Here is a 16,890-nt window from a genome sequence, read left to right on the forward strand (position 1 = left end):
GGCCGAGCACTCTTTCCTGCTTATGCAGGGGGTCGGACTCGATGATCTATTGAGGTCCCTTCCGACCCTAGCATCTATGAATCTATAAGTCTCCTCTTAAGTGCCTTTTCTGCAAACTGAACATGCCCAGCTCCTTCAGCCTCTCATCCTATGACTTGCCTTTCAAGCCCCCAATCATATCTGTTGCCTCTTCTGGGCCCTCTTTCACTTCTCCATTGTCCTTTTTAAAATGTGGAGCCAGTATCCACATACTGGACACAGTATCCAGATGAGGCTGACCAGTGCCAAGTACAGTCACCTCCTGTATCTTACATCTAACGCTTCTGTTGATACAGCCCAAACCGCATTGGTCTTTTGTATGGCTGGATCATACTGCAAACTCATACTGAATCTGTTCTCTACCAAGACTCTGAAGTAGTTTTCCACAGAGCTGCATCCAGCCAGGTATCCTCCCTCCCCCTCCCCCCCCGCCACCCATTTTATTTTTGTTTTTATTATTCCTCCCAAGGGGCAGCCCCTCGCTTTTGTCCACAGTGGGCGTCATCCCATTAGCTCCAGCCCAGCTTTCCAGTCTATTGAGATCCTTCTGAACTGCATCCACATCCTCCACAATCCTTTCCAATTTCATGTCATCCACAGACTTGCTCCAGAAGTTCTCTGTACCAGCATCCAAATCATTAATAAATGCATTGAACAGCCCCAGCCCCAGCCCTAGGACAGACTCCTGTGGGACTCCACTCAAAACCTTCTGCCCCTCTGACATGGACCCATTAATGATTACCCTTTGCTTGTGGCTACTGAGCTAGTTATCTGTTCACCTTCTAGTAGTTTTGTCCTGCCCACATTTCTCCAATTTGTTTATGAGAAAGTCAAATGGGACCTTGTCAGAAGCCTTGCTGAAGTCCACGTACAGAAGTCCTCGGAAGCACGTTCCCTCCTATCCTTGCTCGGGGCTCCACAAGTACAGCAGGGGAGGTGGGTCCCCTGTCCCTGCTCCTGGCTGGTGTTGCAGCTGGCAGTGCAGCTGATGGTCAGGTTTGGGGCATTCTCTAGTGCTTGGAGGGGTAACAGCGCCTGGGGGGAACCAGTAGGCCTGTTACCCGGGGACTCTGGGTAGGATGAGGACCAGGGAACTCTACCTGGAGTGTAAAGCTGCTGCTGACTTGTCTCCCTGGGGAGTGGCAAAGGACTAGCGGGGAGGGGAGCTCTCCCTGAGAACTGAGCCAGCCCTGCCTGTGAGGCCCCAAGTCTTGAGAAAGCACAGCTCAGCTGTGCTTGGCACTTCCCGCAGGCACCTGACCATTGGGCTTTGTGGAGGGCTGTGTCCTTGCCGTGGGGTCTAGCCCTGTTGATGTTGGGTCCCGGCTGACCTGGGGCTAATCGTTCTGCCAGCAAGCCTGGGAATGGGAGCTGGGAGTGCCTGTTAGGGCTTCTGCACCCTGGGGGCAGGCCAAGGATCCCACTGCACAGGGAGTCTGTTGATGGCCCTTCCTGCAGAGAGCATGCACTTGCTTCCAAGTTCTGCCCTTCCCAGGCTCAGCTCGCTCTGTCCTGTCCCCCCGGCTGGCTCACCTATGTCCTCCAAGCCAGGGCAGGAATTCCATGGCTCTGAGCCTATCCTCAGGGCACGCCCAGGGCCTCTGCTGCACCATTCCCATGCCTGTGCCCATTCACATGGGCAGTGGCCGGGGCTGCCCCAGATGATAGCAGGGGCACTTTGCCTGGCTCTCATTACAGATGCTGACGTGGGGGCCAGCTCCCGCGTGCATGAGATCCCCTTCCAGTTCAGCCTCTTGAAGCTGCTTCCCCGGTGCCAGCAGATCGAGATGTTCTTCCTTATGCTGACAAGAGGTAAGTACCTACCTCCATGGAGGAGCCCCATGCCTGGGGCACTGCACAGTGACGTGTGCCCTGGCAGCTGCAGGGAGGGGCTGGAACTGCTGCAGCACTGGGAGCATGAGCATGGGAGCAATTCCTTGGTGCCAGGCCTGGGCCTCTGCTCCCTCAGGGCTTCCTGTCCCCTGGCCCAGATGGAGCGTGCACATGGGTGCAGAAGAACTGGATGCTGGGAGAAGCCATGCCAGCAGGGTGGGTCCAGCCCTACGTGGAGGCTTGTCTGGCAGGGGTGGGGACTGGAGCAGTGGCCAGCACTGCATTTCTCCCTCTGATCATACCGGGGCTTCTGTTCCGGAGCAGAGGATGACAGGGCAGCCAAGGACCCCATGTTCATGCCCAATGAGATGCTGCTGAGCCTCTTCCATGGCTGCTTGGAGCACGACCTCAGCGACCGTGAGGTCCCCTTGGCCAGCGCTGACCACATGGCCTTCATGGAGCAGGTGCTGCAGCGGGACCGCGATGGCCACCTCCCACCCTTCACGCTCCCCAGTATCCAAGGTGAGGGCCAGAGCCGGGTGGCGGGAGGCTGAGCTGGCCCCTCGGTGCCCCGCTCCTGGTCTCCTGCATGCATCTGTCTTCCAGAGGAGACCCTGAAGGCCCCTGCACCCCTGGAGGGGCAGGATACCTCCATGTCATTTCACCCTGCTGGCGGCAGCAGCAGCACCAAGGATGGGACCGGCTCCACTAGCACCCTGCAGGTACTGCTTGGCATTCTGGCCCTGGGCACCTGCAGCCTGGAAACCCCGCCTGCCAGCTGCTGAGGAGCCTGGTGCCATCCTCAAGCCTGGGGCCTGGGTCTCAGAGCCACTGCTGGGCCAGACGTGGTGACTCATGATCACCATCTGCCTCCCATAGTTGTGAGAGGTGGGGGCAAGATGGGCTGGGGGTCAGCTGCACTGGTCCAGCTGGCTCTTGTCAGTCATAGAGGCATAGCCATAGGGCTGGCAGGGACCTGCGCAGGTCACATCCAGTCCAACCCCTGCCTGAGGCAGGATCAGCCCTGTCCAAACCAGCCCAGACAATCTACCGTCTAAACTCTACATAAAACTATTGTAAACCCTAACACAACACAAACCTAACGCCCAAGCCTGCCACAGGGAAAGCAGGGGGGCTGCAGCAGCCAGTGTCCTATAAAAGGTTGTCAATAAATGCTCAAGAGATCCTGGGTAGAGGCTATACCCCACACTACAAAGGAAGGCAAAACACCTCCCCAGTCGATACCAATTTGACTATGGAGTAAAATTCCTTCTTGACCCCAAATATGGCATCAGTCTGACCCTTCGTGGAGGGGCAAGCCAGAACCCTCCCAGTAGGAGCATTGGTATAGCCTATCCCATGTCTGCAGCAGGGGGAGGGTGCTGGGCCAGGCATGCAGCTGGCAGTGACCTTGCAGCCACATGCTGTGAGCCAGGTTGTCCTGCCAGCAAGCTGTGGAAGGCTGGCTGGCATGCAGCAATGCCCTTATTCTCATGTGGCTGCTCTTTGTCCCCAGAGCCTAGGCAACATGGAGCTGCCAGAGGACGTTGCAGCCCAGGCTGACACAGTGGGACTTCTCCCCCTGCAGTGGCGGTGCTACGCCAAGCTGATCAATCTGCAGCATCTCTTCCTTACTTTCCTGCCAGCCACCTTTGCTGGTGAGGCCTGGCCAGGGGAGGCAGCCTTCTCTGTAGGAGTTGGGGGGAAGAGCCTTCCTGCTATGTGTTGGGGCTGAGAAAGGGGCTCCAGCCAGTGCTTGAGGGCTGCTTGGCTCCCAGACAAGTCTTTGGCTTGGGCCTCTGGCTCGGTTGGGTCTGACCCACTGGAGCCTCTCCAGGTGGGGAGTAGGCAGAGCCTTCTTGCAGCCTTGGGGACCTGTTGAGCCAGATTGATCTCTGCTTCCCTTTCCAGACGTGCAGAAGCTGGTGGCGTGTGGGCTGGAGAAGCCCCCAAAAGAGGAGGCCTGCCCTGAGGAGGCTGATGCTCTGCCCAGTTCCCCACAGGAAGACTCCAGGGCAGGGGCAGATGCTGCAGCACCATTGCCCACCCTCAGCGTTACACCAGCCCATGGTACAGGGCCTGGCCACTGCCCATTCCCAGGCCCCAAAAGGATGCCCCCTCCAACTCTTGCTGCCCCACAAGCCAGGATGCGCAGCATGCTTGAGGCAGGAACCAGGGGCCTGACCTGCCTGTTTCTGCCAGTTGAGCCCATCAGTGGAGCAGGGGCAGAAAGGAGATCCCCTGGCCAGCTTCCAGGGGGCTTGTCCTGGTGGTTAAACCCCCAGCCCTGAGGGCAGAGGGCAAACTCCCCTGGGTGGTGAGGGAACAACAGTGCCAGCCTCATGGGCTGAATAGGAGGCCAGCAACTGAGCTGGAGAGTGAGGCCCTGGACAGGCCAAGGTGCAGGAAGCTTAAAGAAGCTGCTTGGGTTGTATTCCATCTGGTTGGGCTCCTGTGACCACAGGGACACTGCTGTGGGATGGGGTGAGAGGGGCTCGTGGGGCTGGTGCCTTGGGAAGCAGAGGTGGCCACTTTCTCATTGCCCAGTGGGGGCCAGGTTTCAAACTGTAGCCAGCTGGTCCTGGCAGGGAGTGCAGAACTGCTCTGTTTTGGGGGGGCTAGTTGTGCTGCAGCTGTGAACACTCCAGGGGGTACAGGCACCTAGCACAAGTGTTGGGCACTCAACAGAGGCAAAGGCGTTTCTGTCAGTGTGTCTCCTCCACAGAGGCTGGCCAGGACCCTAGCGAGCCAGGCGCTGTTCCACGCAGGGATGTGCACATCTCCTTCAGCCGCCAGGCCTCGCAGCCTGACCCCAGTGAGTGCCGCCGCATCCGCTGCCCTGTATATGTCTATAGCTGCTCCCTGGAGGCACTCCGGGAGCAGCTGGTCAGCCCACGGGCACACCGTCCACCCCATGACATCTTCTTCAGGTAACTCCCCAGCCTGGGAGTGCAGGGTGTGAAGTGCCTGGCCCAGCCTTGTTGGCCCTGCGCTGCCTTGGCAGCACGGGGTCTGAGAGGTCCCGGTGCTGCTCTTCCCTAGATCCCAGTCTCTGGACCGTCCCCCCAGTGCCTCTTGGCTGGACCACAAGCACAAGGAGCTGGTAGGCTACTGCACGCTGCTTCAGGAGCACTCGCACCAGTGCTATGTGAAAGGTGAGGGCCTGGTCTGGGGCCTCCCAGCAGGGGATCATAGCCTTTTCCTTGAATGATGGAGCTTGGTGCTGCACAGGGCTGGTGCTGCCACCCCTGGGCCTGACCAGGGGACTGGACCTGGGGTCCAAAGCTGAGTGGGTTGCTGTGGTCTGCTCCCTGCCCCCTTTGCTGCCATGCTGAGCAGCGCCTGGGCTGCATCTGCTCCCCATGGGGGCCTGTGTAGCACTGCCACATGCTGAGTGCAGCACCGACCCCACAGGGCTGTTCAAGAGCCTGCAGCAGTCACACGGGATCAGCTCACAGGACCTGCTGACAGCCATGGACTACTGCGAGGAGCTGCTGCAAGAGATCGACATCACCCACTTCCTGCTGACGCTGTGCAGCCACGTCCGCTCCTTCCGCGAGAGCCATCAGCATTTCCGCACTCACACCAAGGCTACCGGCTTCCACAGTAGCCTGGGCAGTGCCGAGCAAGACAATGAGTTGGGTGCCCGGAAGAGAGGCATCCTAGCCTCAGAGTCCAGGTAGGGCACTGGCTGCCCAGCTCCAAATGGGGCTGCCCTGGAGTTAGGCATGTCTGCCCCTCTTGCATGGAGGGTGGGGGCAGAGCTGATAGAGCTGCTGAGTAAGCACTAGGCTGAGGCCACTGCCCTGGCAAACGTACTCCTACTTGGAGCTGTCCTCTGTCCTGTTCTTGTTGGTGCTGATGCTTTGCAGAGGCCTGGTGCATGTGCTGAGACATGATGGATGAGCACAGTATGTGCCACCCATGCCCTGGCTGTGCCCACTCAGCTGTTCTGTCTGTTCTGTGTCCCCCTGCCTTGATGGAGCATGGTGGTAACCGTCTGGGCCTGGGGAAGTTACAGGGATCAGGCGGGGTCAGAGCACAAGGTGCTGTCTCGAGGCGTGAGGCTGTCAGTACCCAGGGCAACGTGGTGCTGCCTGTAACCTGTAAGAGGGGAGGGGTGTTGAGGGGCTGGGTGCAGGATACCTGTGACTCTGGGTCATGGTTTCTTGCTGCCCCTGAATGGCTTGTCCAACGTCGGCCAGTGCGGAAATGGAGGACTACAGTGAGCAGGACTCCCACCATATCTCCAGCCCCACTGAGGAGCTCAGGGGCAGCACTGGGGCCAGCTGCTGCCCGGACTTCCCCCTCTCACTGCTGGGGAGCAGCCAGCCCTGCCAGATGCACCCTGACCTGCACAAGATCATCCAGGTGATGGCATGGGACTCCTGCCATGAGGCTGGGTCAGCCCTGGGGAAAGGAGTGGAGCGCCACTCTCACAGGCAGCTTCTTGTTTCTTGCCCTGCAGGAGAAGTTCCTGGAAATCGGAAGTCTGCACTTCAAGCCAGTGCCATCCAACCCACACTATTTCTTCTATTGCCCGCCGTCTGCCAAGAAAGAGGTAGGTTGGCATTTAGGGCCTGGCTGCTCACACAGCCTTGTCCTCCAGGAGCTGGAGGTCCGAGCCCAGGCTATGCCAGGAAGGGAGCTGGAGCTGGTGTTCCCCATTCTGCAGGTAGCCCCAGGCAGCCCTGCCCTGTTGTCTGCCTTGAAGAGCGCAGTCCTGGCCCCTGTATGCAATGTGTTTGCTCTCTGTTCAGGAGGATGCCACCCAGGACCTGGCAGACAGGAAGGGCAGCGAGGACTTGGAGGGCTCGGAGCCTGACCTGGCAGCTGAGGAAGGTATGGTGCATGCGGACAGGTGGCTCGCCCTGCCTGGGCCCTGGAGCAGAGAGCAGCCATGGCCACACCAGAGGAGACAGCATGTGCCTTAGTGCAGAGGGTGGTGGGACAGGGTGGTGCTTGCACCAGGAGCTGGGGAGCTCTGGGGCTGGGCTGCATGTACTGCAGCGGGTGTGTGTGCAGGGACCATCTCGGGGTGCTGCATCGCCACGGAGAGTGACCCTGAGCTGGAGGTGGAGTACCGGGAGAAGCTAGAACACGAGTTTCTGGACACGGACTCCCAATCGGGCTCCAACACAGTGAACCAGGATGACGACTCCTTCAGCATCCTGGGTGGGGACTCGCTGAATGAGCAGGAGCTCCCAGAGCAGGAGATGCCACCACTGTTCATGCACCTGACCTGCTCCGTGAAGCTGCGCAGCCAGCACAGCTCCATGCCTGTGCGCTCACTGCCCACCTGTCTAGGTAAGGACTCCTTGTGGGCAGCTGCTCAGGCCTTTGGGAACTCTGGGCCCTTGCAGCTGCCTTCAGGGCAAGGAGAGTCCTGGGCACAGACTGCCATGCATGCCTGCCCCTGACAGCAGGTTGTTTCCTCAGGGGAGGTCTTGAGCTGCCTGGAAAGCTGCCAGGCCATGTACAGCATTGACCTCGCTGACCTCTGCGTGACCCTTGATATCTTTGTGCTGACACTGCCTCTGGAGATTGACGTGGTGAATGCTGATATCCAGCACAACCGGTAGGTATGGGGAGGCCTGGCCTGGTCTAGTCCAGCCTGTCTGGCTGGCAATCCCGCTGATTGGGCAGGCAGCCACCCCCCACCCAGGCTTGCTTGCCTTGGCTCATCCAGGCTGGTCGGGTGGAATTCATTTCCATGCACCCTGGCATGGAGCTTGCCTATGCAGTCCCACGAGGCGTGAATCCCAAATGATGCCCCAGGCTGCAGGGCCCTTACAGCGTCTCGCCCTCACCTGGGCACTCCCAGCTGCTCACCAGGGTCTGCAGCTATCAGTGCTCCCACGGTTCAGGCAGCAGCAACCCCCCTCCCCTCCTGCCACAGGTGTACATCTGAGAGCAGCGTCTCATTCACCCGCTCTCCTGGGCAGCCCTCCTCCTTCCGCTCTGATGACGAGATCATGCCCAGCCTGGACCGGCTGCCTTCAACGGGGGATGAGAGGTACCACAGCCCTGGCCAGCCTTGCACGGCAGCTCAGCCCCCTCGCTGGCTGAGCTGCCTGCTCGAGGGCCATGTACATGGCTGTGACTATCCATGTTCCCTCTCTCCTAGGCACCCGGCACTCTCCAACCTCCCCGGGGTGCACAGAGAGGCTGTTGAAGCCACCATGAATGAGGTGAGCCCTGGCCTGTCTCCTTCACTGTTGGGGATTGTTGGGGGATGGAAAGGGGGGTAGAAAGGGATGCCTGGGCTTGCTGGGTGCTGCTCTGAGTTAGTGTCTCCCTGGTGTCCTTGGTGGTGGGCCAACCTGGTTCACAGGCCCTTCCATGGAACGCCCCAGCCATAGAGTGGACCCTGCCTGCAGCAGCTCCCAAGACCTGCTGGGATCATGCAGGCTCCTGCCTCTCCCAACTCAGGCATGGCAAGGGAGCTGCTCTAAAGCCTAGCTTCTCACATGAGCCCAGAGCCAGAACTAGCTGGGGACTGGCTGCAGGTGAGTGGTGAAGGCCCCAGGTGCAAGGCTGGGGTGCCCCTGCACATGACTGTGTCCCCTTTGTGTGCTGCACTGCCCAGATCCGCTGGCTGCTGGACGATGAGATCGTGTCCGCGTTGCGCCACTCTCAGGACATCAGCGCTGACGTCCTGCACCGTGTGGCCACCCACATCCACCACTCCCAGGGCCGGCCCAGTTGCCACAGTGAGGCCGTGCTCCTGCAGTTTGTCTTTGGGCCCGAGCACTCGCTGGAGAAGTTCCGAGAGGTAATGCCCCAAGCACCCCCCACACCCTGCCTGCCCCTTGCTGCAGTGCTTGTGCCTGATCCTGCTGCTTTGGGCCTGGCTCATCTTGGCCTCCGTTCCAGGAGTTCAGGAGGATGACGCTGCCAGGCTACGTGCTCAATGCAGAAGGCAGCGATTACCACTACATCTCCATCAGCCGCCTGCATGCCCAACGGGCAGGACTTGGCCCACAAGACCCCCCTGAATGTGCAGCCTCTGCCTTGCATGGAGGAGGCCCTGAAGGAGCCCAGAGCCAGGCAGGGCTGGAGAGTGGCACCAAGGCTGAGGGACCTGCCCTACAGTATCCACCTTGCACCCGCCCAGAGGAGCCACGGGGCATCTGGCCATGGCCCACAAATGAGACCTGCATCAGAGCTGATGTGGGCAGCCTGCCAGACAAAGGCAGTCACGCTCAGAGCGAGGTGAGACTTGGGGCTGGGGCTGCAGCCAGGCTTGGCAACACTCCTCCGGGGCCTGGGTCACTGAGTAATGCAGCCCCTGGTACAGGTGCCAGTTGTGGAGGAAGCACCGAGGCCAGCACAAGGCAAAGCACTTGGATGGGGATCCCTGGAGGAGGTTGCACTGGAGACAGCCCCTCGGTCCCTGCCATCATCGGCTTCTGACAAGTGGAACAGCGAGAAATCACCATTGGCGACGCCATCTGCTGCCAGCCTGGCTGAGTCCACGACCCACGGTCGGGAAGGTGCAGGCAGCTATAGGCCAGGCTGGAGTGAGGGGGCAGGCATGGGGTATATGGGGGGCTTGGGATAAAGGGGGCCACATGTTGAGACCCCAGCCTGCGTGCAAATTGGGAACAATGGCAGCCTCTTGGCTGCTGCATCAGGACCCCTCTGCTGTGCTGTGCTGTGCTGTGCCATGCAGGGCTTGCAGTGGTGCAGAGCCCTGCTCCCAGGTTGGGCTGTCAACCACCTCCCATGCTCCCAGCTGGACAGGGTGGTAGCTGTGCAGCTGCTGCATCATGTGACCATCTCTAGAGACACCAAGGCCCCCATGCACCTGGTCCCCCCTCCTGCCCCCCACCTGCGTGCCTGATTGTTGTGGCTCTCCAGCCCATCTGTACCAGGTCCCACGCTGTCCTGGGGCCTTCCTCTCTTGCCAGGCTGACGCTGGTGGATAGCAACTGGCTGGCATTGCCACGAGCTATGGCCAGCACCTGCTGAACAGCCTCTCCTCACCTGCAGGCTCCAGCAAGCAGCAGCCCAGCCGGGTGCAGAGCCTGGTGTCAAGTCAGGGCAGCATGGACTCTGATCACCTGGGTGAGGTTCCATTGGCTAGGGCTTGCCCATGGCTGCTGGCCTGGGTGGGGTTGGGAGTGGAGTGGCTAGGGCCTGGGTGGCAGTGAGGGGGCTTGGCAGGGAGCGCTGGGGGTGAAGCACATGGGCAGCTGCTAGTTCCCAGGGGCCGCCTGCCCTGGATGAAGGTGCTTGCTGTGGGTGCCACATTCTCCAGCCCCAGGGCTTCTTTTGCAGGATATGATGGCGGGAGCAGTGACTCAGAGTGCGAGGAGGCACTGATGAGCGACCAGGACCCGCAGTGCCCACTGATGCCTGACTTCTGGCTGATTGTAAAGATTCATCAGGACCGCGTGGAGGTCTATTCCCATACACGGTAAGTGGGGTGGGTCCTGTAGCCCAAAGCCAGAACCTCCCCCTTCCGCCTTCTGGTTGCCACATCACTTCCAGCAGTTGGTCTGCCACAGCCCAGACTCCACCAGGACCCTGGTCCCTGTCTTTGGTGCTCCTCTGCTCCATGTCCAGGGATGTCAAAGCTGCCTCCTCCCCTGCCCTCAAGCACGAGCTGGAACACAGTCCTGGCAGCTCGCACCATGCTGGGCACCGGCTAAGTGAGAAGCCGTGATCCTTGTGTACACGTGCACTTGCTGGCAGCTGGCTCAGAGAAGCTTTGGCTGTAGGGACCAGGGTACAGAGGTAGCTGGATAACAGGCCCCACACTCATGCTGGACAAGTGCCTGGTCCTGCTTGGGGTCTCCTGACTGCTGCTGTTAGCCCTCTGTGCTCCTGCCCTCAGAGGTATCATTGTCCTGGTTCTCTGGGTGCATTCATGTCTGACTGCCCCTCAACACCCTCATGCTACTATTACTGTGCTTCTCCTCCCTGCTGGTGTCTGGTCCTTGGCCCTGTGCCTCGGACTAGGGCTGTCTGTTCCACAGCTGTCTGCTGCTGTCTCCAGCAGGGACTGACTCAGTGTCTCTGCCCCTGCCACATCTGGTGCTGCCATCCTCTCATTGCCCCAGCTTGGGTCTGGGCCCACCCCGCTTTCCCCATACGGGGTCCACTCCCAGCCCAAGGCATGTGGAGGCTGTGAGAGGGATTAGGTGACTGCCCCTGGCACTTGGCACCCATGGGCCCACCAGCCTCTCCACTGCCTCTGCAGCAGCCTGAGCGCAGAGAAGGCGGCAGTGGCTGAGGCAGAGGAGGAGCCAGCCGGGACCTGCCTGCGCCTACACCAGGCTGTGGTGAGGAAGATCAGCGAGATCTGCAGGGTGGTGAATCAGGTACTGTTAAGTGGGCAGGGATAGCAGCAGTTCCCCAAGTGGGAATGGGAGGGGCCACGTGGCTCCCAGCCACAGCCAGTTTCCTCCCCAGCTCCAGAGGGGGGGTGGCTCCTTCCAGCTGGCAGCCCCTCTTCAGCCCCCAAGGTTGGCAGGGACAACATCTGGTGGCAGGTCCTGTCGGCTGGCCCATTCAAGCAGCAGCAAAGCTGACCCTGCATCTATTGCAGCGCCTGCTGCTGCAGGACCTGCATGACAGCCACATCTGCAACTCGCTGCTGGTGGCCGAGAGCGAGGAGGACATCTGGAAGAGTGAGACTCCCTACACCTCGTACCGACAACGCGTGCTGCCCACGGATGGTACAGCCACTCCCCAGCCCCAGGTGCCAGTGCTCAGCTCCTCAGGGCCCATGCTACGGTTGTGTGACTCCCCTCCCCCTCCTGCAGACTACGCGGCAGAGGAGAGCTACCAGCCCCGGGACTACCTGGCTGCCACCATGCAGTTTGTGCCGGGGCACTTTGCCTGCGACGTGGTGTGGAGCACCATCATCCATGTGCACTCGCGCCTCAAAATGGGACCCAACATGGGAGTCTCACGAGGTGCGTGTGTATGCAAGTGGTGGGGAGTGCCGCAGGGGGCGGTGGGGGCTTTGCTTGGGCTCTTCTCCCTGGCCAAGTGCCCAGTGGGTTCCGGCGACTTCGTCCAGCCCTGCAGGGGTAGCTTGGGGTCACTGATGTCCCATTGTCCCCAGCCATCCAGGCGCTGCGCTCTGTGCTCAACGCCTTCTCCGTGGTGAACCGCAAGAACATGTTTGTCTACCAGGAGCGCTCCACCAAGGCCGTCTTCTACCTGCGGTGAGGAGCTGCAGGGCCTGGGCCCTTCCTCTGCTGGCCCACCTGCCTCTGTGGGCAGGAGCTCTGCAGCATCTGCCCTGGCTCCAGTCTGTGGCTGTGCCATGCAGACCAGGTGCCTCCTGTCCTTGGCTGCCCAGCCAGCCCCTCACCCCATTCTCAGGATGGCGGAGTGGGCCCTGACCAAATGCCTTGCCATGGCCATAGTGTGTTCCGCTGGGTTGTGTGTGGTAATACCAGTATCACGCTGAGCCACAGTCCAGCACTTCTGACCCGTGCTGTTGGCTGAAGCCCTCTCTTGCCCCCCAGGCTCACAGAAACCACCTACAGTGGGAAGATATGGGAAGGAGAGAGTACCCAGGGCCCGATGTGCCGCTCACTGGCTCTGACACGCAGCCAGGAGCCCATCTACCCTGAGGATCTCATGGTGAGGCTGCTACATGCTGCCCTGGGGACTCTAGGCACTTGAGGGCATGGGATTGGTGTGGGCAGTGGGAGAAATGTGCCTACAACTGTAGGCTGTGTGGCGAGGAGTGGGGCTCATGGCTAGGGTAGGAGCTGGGGGCAGCCAAGCTGGGGCAGGGGTGGGGCAGCCTGTGGGGCATGTGGGTGGGGTGGTGGTAGCAAGGTGGGAACGATCCTGTTTGTGCTTGATGACTGTGGCTCTGGGGAACCCTCCCGGGCAGAGCTAGGCCCAGGTCCCTGTGAAAGCTAATGTTGCCAGCACAGCCCCTTCCTCTCACCCCCACAGGGATCCCGCTCTTCCTTCGACTTGGGCTCATGCCGCAGTGTGGACTCCACCCGCCCCGTGGGCCAGGTGGACAGACACATCCAGCTAATGGTCCATGGCGTCACCCAGGCAGGTGTGTTGCGGCCTTCCCAGGCTGGCCCAGTAGAGGGAGGATGGAGATGCAGGGCAGGGGTGAGCAAGGGCTGAATTGGGGTGTGGGGTCCTTGGTGGATGGCAACTTGCCCCAGTGCAGGGGGATGCTCCTTCCACCCTATGACAGTCCCTGCCCCCCATGGCATCCTGTCTTCCTTTCACCTCCCAGTTGTCAATACCTTTGATCAGGGCAGGGGTGTGGTGCCCTGATGAAGGGCGCAGGTGTGGGGCAGTGGCGGGTACAGCAGGGCCAGGTCATTGCTCTCATGCTGCCTCCCTGCAGGGCCTGAGATCACGGACGAGCTGGTGAAGGTCCTGCGCCGACGTCTGGATGAGGCCACGCTGGACATCATCACTGTCATGCTGGTGCGGAACTGCAAGCTGACTCCAGCCGACGTGGAGGTACCACCCCCTGCACTGCCACTCTGCCCTGCCCAGCCCAGCCTGTCCAGCCTAACTCTTGCTGCAGTCACCTCCTGCTCTGCCCCTAGGAATCTGCCAGGTCCCGCCTCGTGCTACCTGCCCCAGCCATGCATCCAGGGTGCTGGGCTGAGGGTGCCCCTTCCTTTGGGGGTTCTTGGGGCTTTAGGAGCTGTCTCCAAACCACTTCCTGGGCCTCCCTCTGTGGGGACAGGGGTGCAGTGAACCCCTGGGGATGTGTCTTGCCTTCTGGGCACCCTTGTAGGGCCCTAGGTCCCCCTTGGTGGGTCTGTACCCAGGTCTTCCTCTCTAGCAGCTGTCAGGCAGGGGAGGGGCCTGGTGGATGCCCCCCAGTGCCTGGGCCATGCTCAGAGGCTCACTGGCTCCCCCCCTGCAGTTCATCCAGCCCCCAGGGACTCCACCTACAGAGGTCCTCCAGTTCACCCTGCCGCCATCGAGTCTGCCCTGGCTCCCTGCCATGGCCTACTACCTGCGCCAGAACCTGCTCATCTTCCTGCACACGCCCAAGTACACTGACAGCAACGTTGAGCACCACTTCAAGGTGAGCAGGCTGTGGGGCTCCGTCATGCGCTGCAGCACCTGTTGAGGGCTAGAGTGTGATGGAACTGTGTGGGAAGAGGAAGGCTTCTGAGGCAAGGCAGCCTCTTCCACCAGACCGACTCAAACGTAACTTGGTCCTGTAGATGATCTATTGTCCTGCCTCACAAACTGTGCTTTGCCTTCCCCTCCAAGTTCTCACCGCTGTCTTTCCAAGGGCCCCACTCCCCCGGTGCTCTGCACGGAGCTGGGCCTGGTTTCTTGCTCTGGCCTCCCAGCTATGTCACTGCATCCCTCAGAGTTCCCCACGTTCCTAAGGGTCGCAGACACCGACCCTGATGAAAGCGCGCTGTGGAGTGCACACTGGCACTGCCAGCTTCACCCAGGGCCCCGAGGCAGGCGGAAGGGGAGAGAGGCCTCCAGTGCCTTCTGGTCATGCTCAAGTCCTGGTTCCACCCCGCCCCGCATCTTTAACAGCCTGCCACACTGCAGTCTTATAAGCAGGCAGGAAGAGGCCACAGACCCAGCAAGAGGACTGGACAGTCTAACCCTCGGCCTCTGCCCACTCAGCAGCCCCCTGGATGGGGCTCGGCACCCATCCGTGGGCCTCACATCCTTGAAGGCCCACAGTCCTGGCATGGTGATGGCCAGGGGAGCCCTCCACCAGTGCCGCACACTGTCTGGCAGAGCTCCCTGCGATGGGCACTAGCCTGGGTCCTGTCATTAGACCCATGTGTAGAGGGGGCCATAAGGAGGGCCCTGTGCCCGTTGCCAGGATGGAGCAGCATGTCATTTACCCAAGGTCCTAGTTGCCAGGGGTGGGGGGATTCTGCTGGCCATGCACTGCGCTCTCCCCTCACTGTTGCCCCTCTCTTCCCAGCACTACTTCCACCCAAGCGGCAGCCTGCCTGATCTGGACCTCTACCTGTACAACAAGCCGGGTGGGCAGGGCACCGGCGGCAAAGGTACCTGCACCTTGGGCTTGTGGCTGGGCAGCAGGGAGCCACTTTCCATCACAGGGACCCTGCATGGTGTGGGGAGGGGGCATGGTGTATCCTGTAGGGAGGGGGGAGGGGAGGAGCAGTGTGTGAACCCATGGCTTGGGAGCACATGTGCCCTCAGCCAGCATTGGCAGTGCAGGGACACCTGGTGGGTTGGGAAGCTGGGTGGGGGGTGATGCTCTCTCCGAGACCACATGCCTCTGCCTCTGCCTAGGTCCATCCTTGCTAGGGAGTTGGGCCCATCCCTTGTCCATCTGCTGCACCCCTGTGCCCTCGAAACATCTTCCTGTTGCATAGGTACCTGTCAGACCTCATGCAGTCCATCCAGCCTTCCTTCCTTCCTCCCTTCCTCCCAGTTCCAAGGTGGCACCAGGCATAGTACCATACTTTCCCCACCCCCAGCTCCTGCCTCCCTTGCTGTGCCATGCCTTCTGCTCCAGGCCCTTCACATGCATCTGCTCACCTGGCCTCTGTTACCAGACTTAACAGTAGACTTTAGACAGTAGCACTGAATTCATAAATGCTTGGGCAAGAATAGCCTGTTCTCTGAAGAGAGTATTTACTGAGCACAGTGGGTTTGCAACTTCAGGCACACAACAAATAACAACAGAAAAACTTTGCCTAAGCTCAGAGATGGCCCAGTAAGATCCAGCGACGGCCTACACAACTGAGCCTAACTTAAAATGCAACAAGGTAAACCAAAAAGACAACAGCATCTTGTATAGGTCTTACATAATCCCAGGGCAGAGCATCTCCTTGCAGCCAGGTACAGTATTCAGGAAGCCCTGCTGGGGGATTTGCAGGTGGTCTTAGGCAATGAGGAGATCCCATAAGCCTAATCCCTGCCTGGGTTTTCATAGGTGAATCTGCACCTCTTTCTCCCCCATGGGGGCCTTAACCATACCTTGCTTTTCACGTCCCTCACGTATCCTGCACCCCTCACAACTCCTGTGTTCAGTGTCTGTCTTTCTCTGCTATGCTAGTCTCTAGCCCCTTACAGGTTCTGCTTTGAAATGTAAATGTAGTTCCCAGCAGTCTGGGACACTCCCCTACTCTAGGTCTGTCTCCAGCATACATGTGCTTAATGTACCAATTTTTGCCAGCACCCTCCCTGTGGGTGGAGGCATCAGACAGCTGGCAACTCCTGATGCCCCTGGGCCCATGACCCCAACTCCTCAGAAGCCAGCACCCTGCCACCGCCCTGGCAGCCTCGCTTGGAGCATGGCATTCTGGGACCACAGGACAGACTCCTGCTCAAGGGCGTGCAGTCGCCAGAGCCTCCCCAGGCTTTCTCCCCAGCCACTGCAGTGCCTATCCCCAGGAGGCTCTGGGTCAGTGCCAGACCTGACTGGGGCCTCCTGGAGCCACCTCTAAACAACATGCAGCAGCCGCTGCTTTGGAAGGCACCTTGCACACTTCCCAGCAGCCCCAAGCTCGGGCTGGGGCCCTTTCTCTGGCCTGGTGTCTCGCTGTGTGCTCCCCTTGCACCCAGCAAGCTGAGAGCTGTAGGGGCACCCTGTGCACCCTCGCAGCTGCCGCCATCTCCCAGCCCCAGGGATGCATGAAACCCCCAGAGCTGGGAGAGCACAGCAGCAGCCATCTCCCAACTTCCAGGGTTTCATGCACCTCTGGGGCTGGGAGATCACAGCTGTGCCCCATGGCTGCCAGGAGCAGGAGGTACACTTCAGGGACTCAGCATCTCTGGGTCCTGGCAGCTGTGGTGCTCTGCCAGGCCCTCAAGTCTGCAGCTGCTGTGCTAAGAGTGCCATCAGTTGCAGGTCACCCAGCCCCAACTGGGCACGGGGCACCCCTATGCTGGGAGCCCTCAGCTGATGGCACTCATAGTTTCATAGTTTCATAGTAGTTTCATAGTAGCTAGAGTCGGAAGGGACCTAGGAAGATCATCTAGTCCGACCCCCTGCCTTGGCAGGAAAGAGCACCGGGGTCAGATGACCCCGGCAAGGTGCTCATCTAATTT

The 16,890-nt window shown here is 60.2% G+C and overlaps 1 protein-coding gene across 4 annotated transcripts in view; it reads left to right on the plus strand.

Annotated features, from left to right (window-relative positions):
- The window catches only part of SZT2 (seizure threshold 2 homolog (mouse)), a 78,254-nt gene that overhangs the window by 44,697 nt on the left and 16,667 nt on the right, over positions 1-16,890 (plus strand). For 3 of the 4 annotated variants that reach the window (XM_019531270.1, XM_019531272.1, XM_019531271.1), the window contains exons 21-49: positions 1,738-1,851; positions 2,197-2,394; positions 2,479-2,594; positions 3,389-3,530; positions 3,784-3,942; positions 4,598-4,802; positions 4,915-5,027; positions 5,287-5,551; positions 6,078-6,243; positions 6,341-6,433; positions 6,633-6,714; positions 6,898-7,179; positions 7,312-7,450; positions 7,772-7,888; positions 8,000-8,063; positions 8,462-8,647; positions 8,749-9,087; positions 9,161-9,368; positions 9,868-9,942; positions 10,156-10,294; positions 11,081-11,201; positions 11,429-11,558; positions 11,646-11,798; positions 11,951-12,053; positions 12,360-12,477; positions 12,802-12,913; positions 13,217-13,335; positions 13,751-13,915; positions 14,792-14,876. In XM_019531270.1, the coding sequence (XP_019386815.1) occupies positions 1,738-1,851; positions 2,197-2,394; positions 2,479-2,594; positions 3,389-3,530; positions 3,784-3,942; positions 4,598-4,802; positions 4,915-5,027; positions 5,287-5,551; positions 6,078-6,243; positions 6,341-6,433; positions 6,633-6,714; positions 6,898-7,179; positions 7,312-7,450; positions 7,772-7,888; positions 8,000-8,063; positions 8,462-8,647; positions 8,749-9,087; positions 9,161-9,368; positions 9,868-9,942; positions 10,156-10,294; positions 11,081-11,201; positions 11,429-11,558; positions 11,646-11,798; positions 11,951-12,053; positions 12,360-12,477; positions 12,802-12,913; positions 13,217-13,335; positions 13,751-13,915; positions 14,792-14,876 (4,308 nt within the window). The remainder of the gene's footprint in view (positions 1-1,737; positions 1,852-2,196; positions 2,395-2,478; positions 2,595-3,388; positions 3,531-3,783; positions 3,943-4,597; positions 4,803-4,914; positions 5,028-5,286; positions 5,552-6,077; positions 6,244-6,340; positions 6,434-6,632; positions 6,715-6,897; positions 7,180-7,311; positions 7,451-7,771; positions 7,889-7,999; positions 8,064-8,461; positions 8,648-8,748; positions 9,088-9,160; positions 9,369-9,867; positions 9,943-10,155; positions 10,295-11,080; positions 11,202-11,428; positions 11,559-11,645; positions 11,799-11,950; positions 12,054-12,359; positions 12,478-12,801; positions 12,914-13,216; positions 13,336-13,750; positions 13,916-14,791; positions 14,877-16,890) is intronic. The other variant, XM_019531269.1, reaches the window with a different exon arrangement.

Source organism: Crocodylus porosus, unplaced genomic scaffold, assembly GCF_001723895.1.
Source record: "Crocodylus porosus isolate Cpor-Errol unplaced genomic scaffold, CroPor_comp1, whole genome shotgun sequence".
In the NCBI taxonomy this organism is placed as follows: domain Eukaryota; kingdom Metazoa; phylum Chordata; order Crocodylia; family Crocodylidae; genus Crocodylus; species Crocodylus porosus.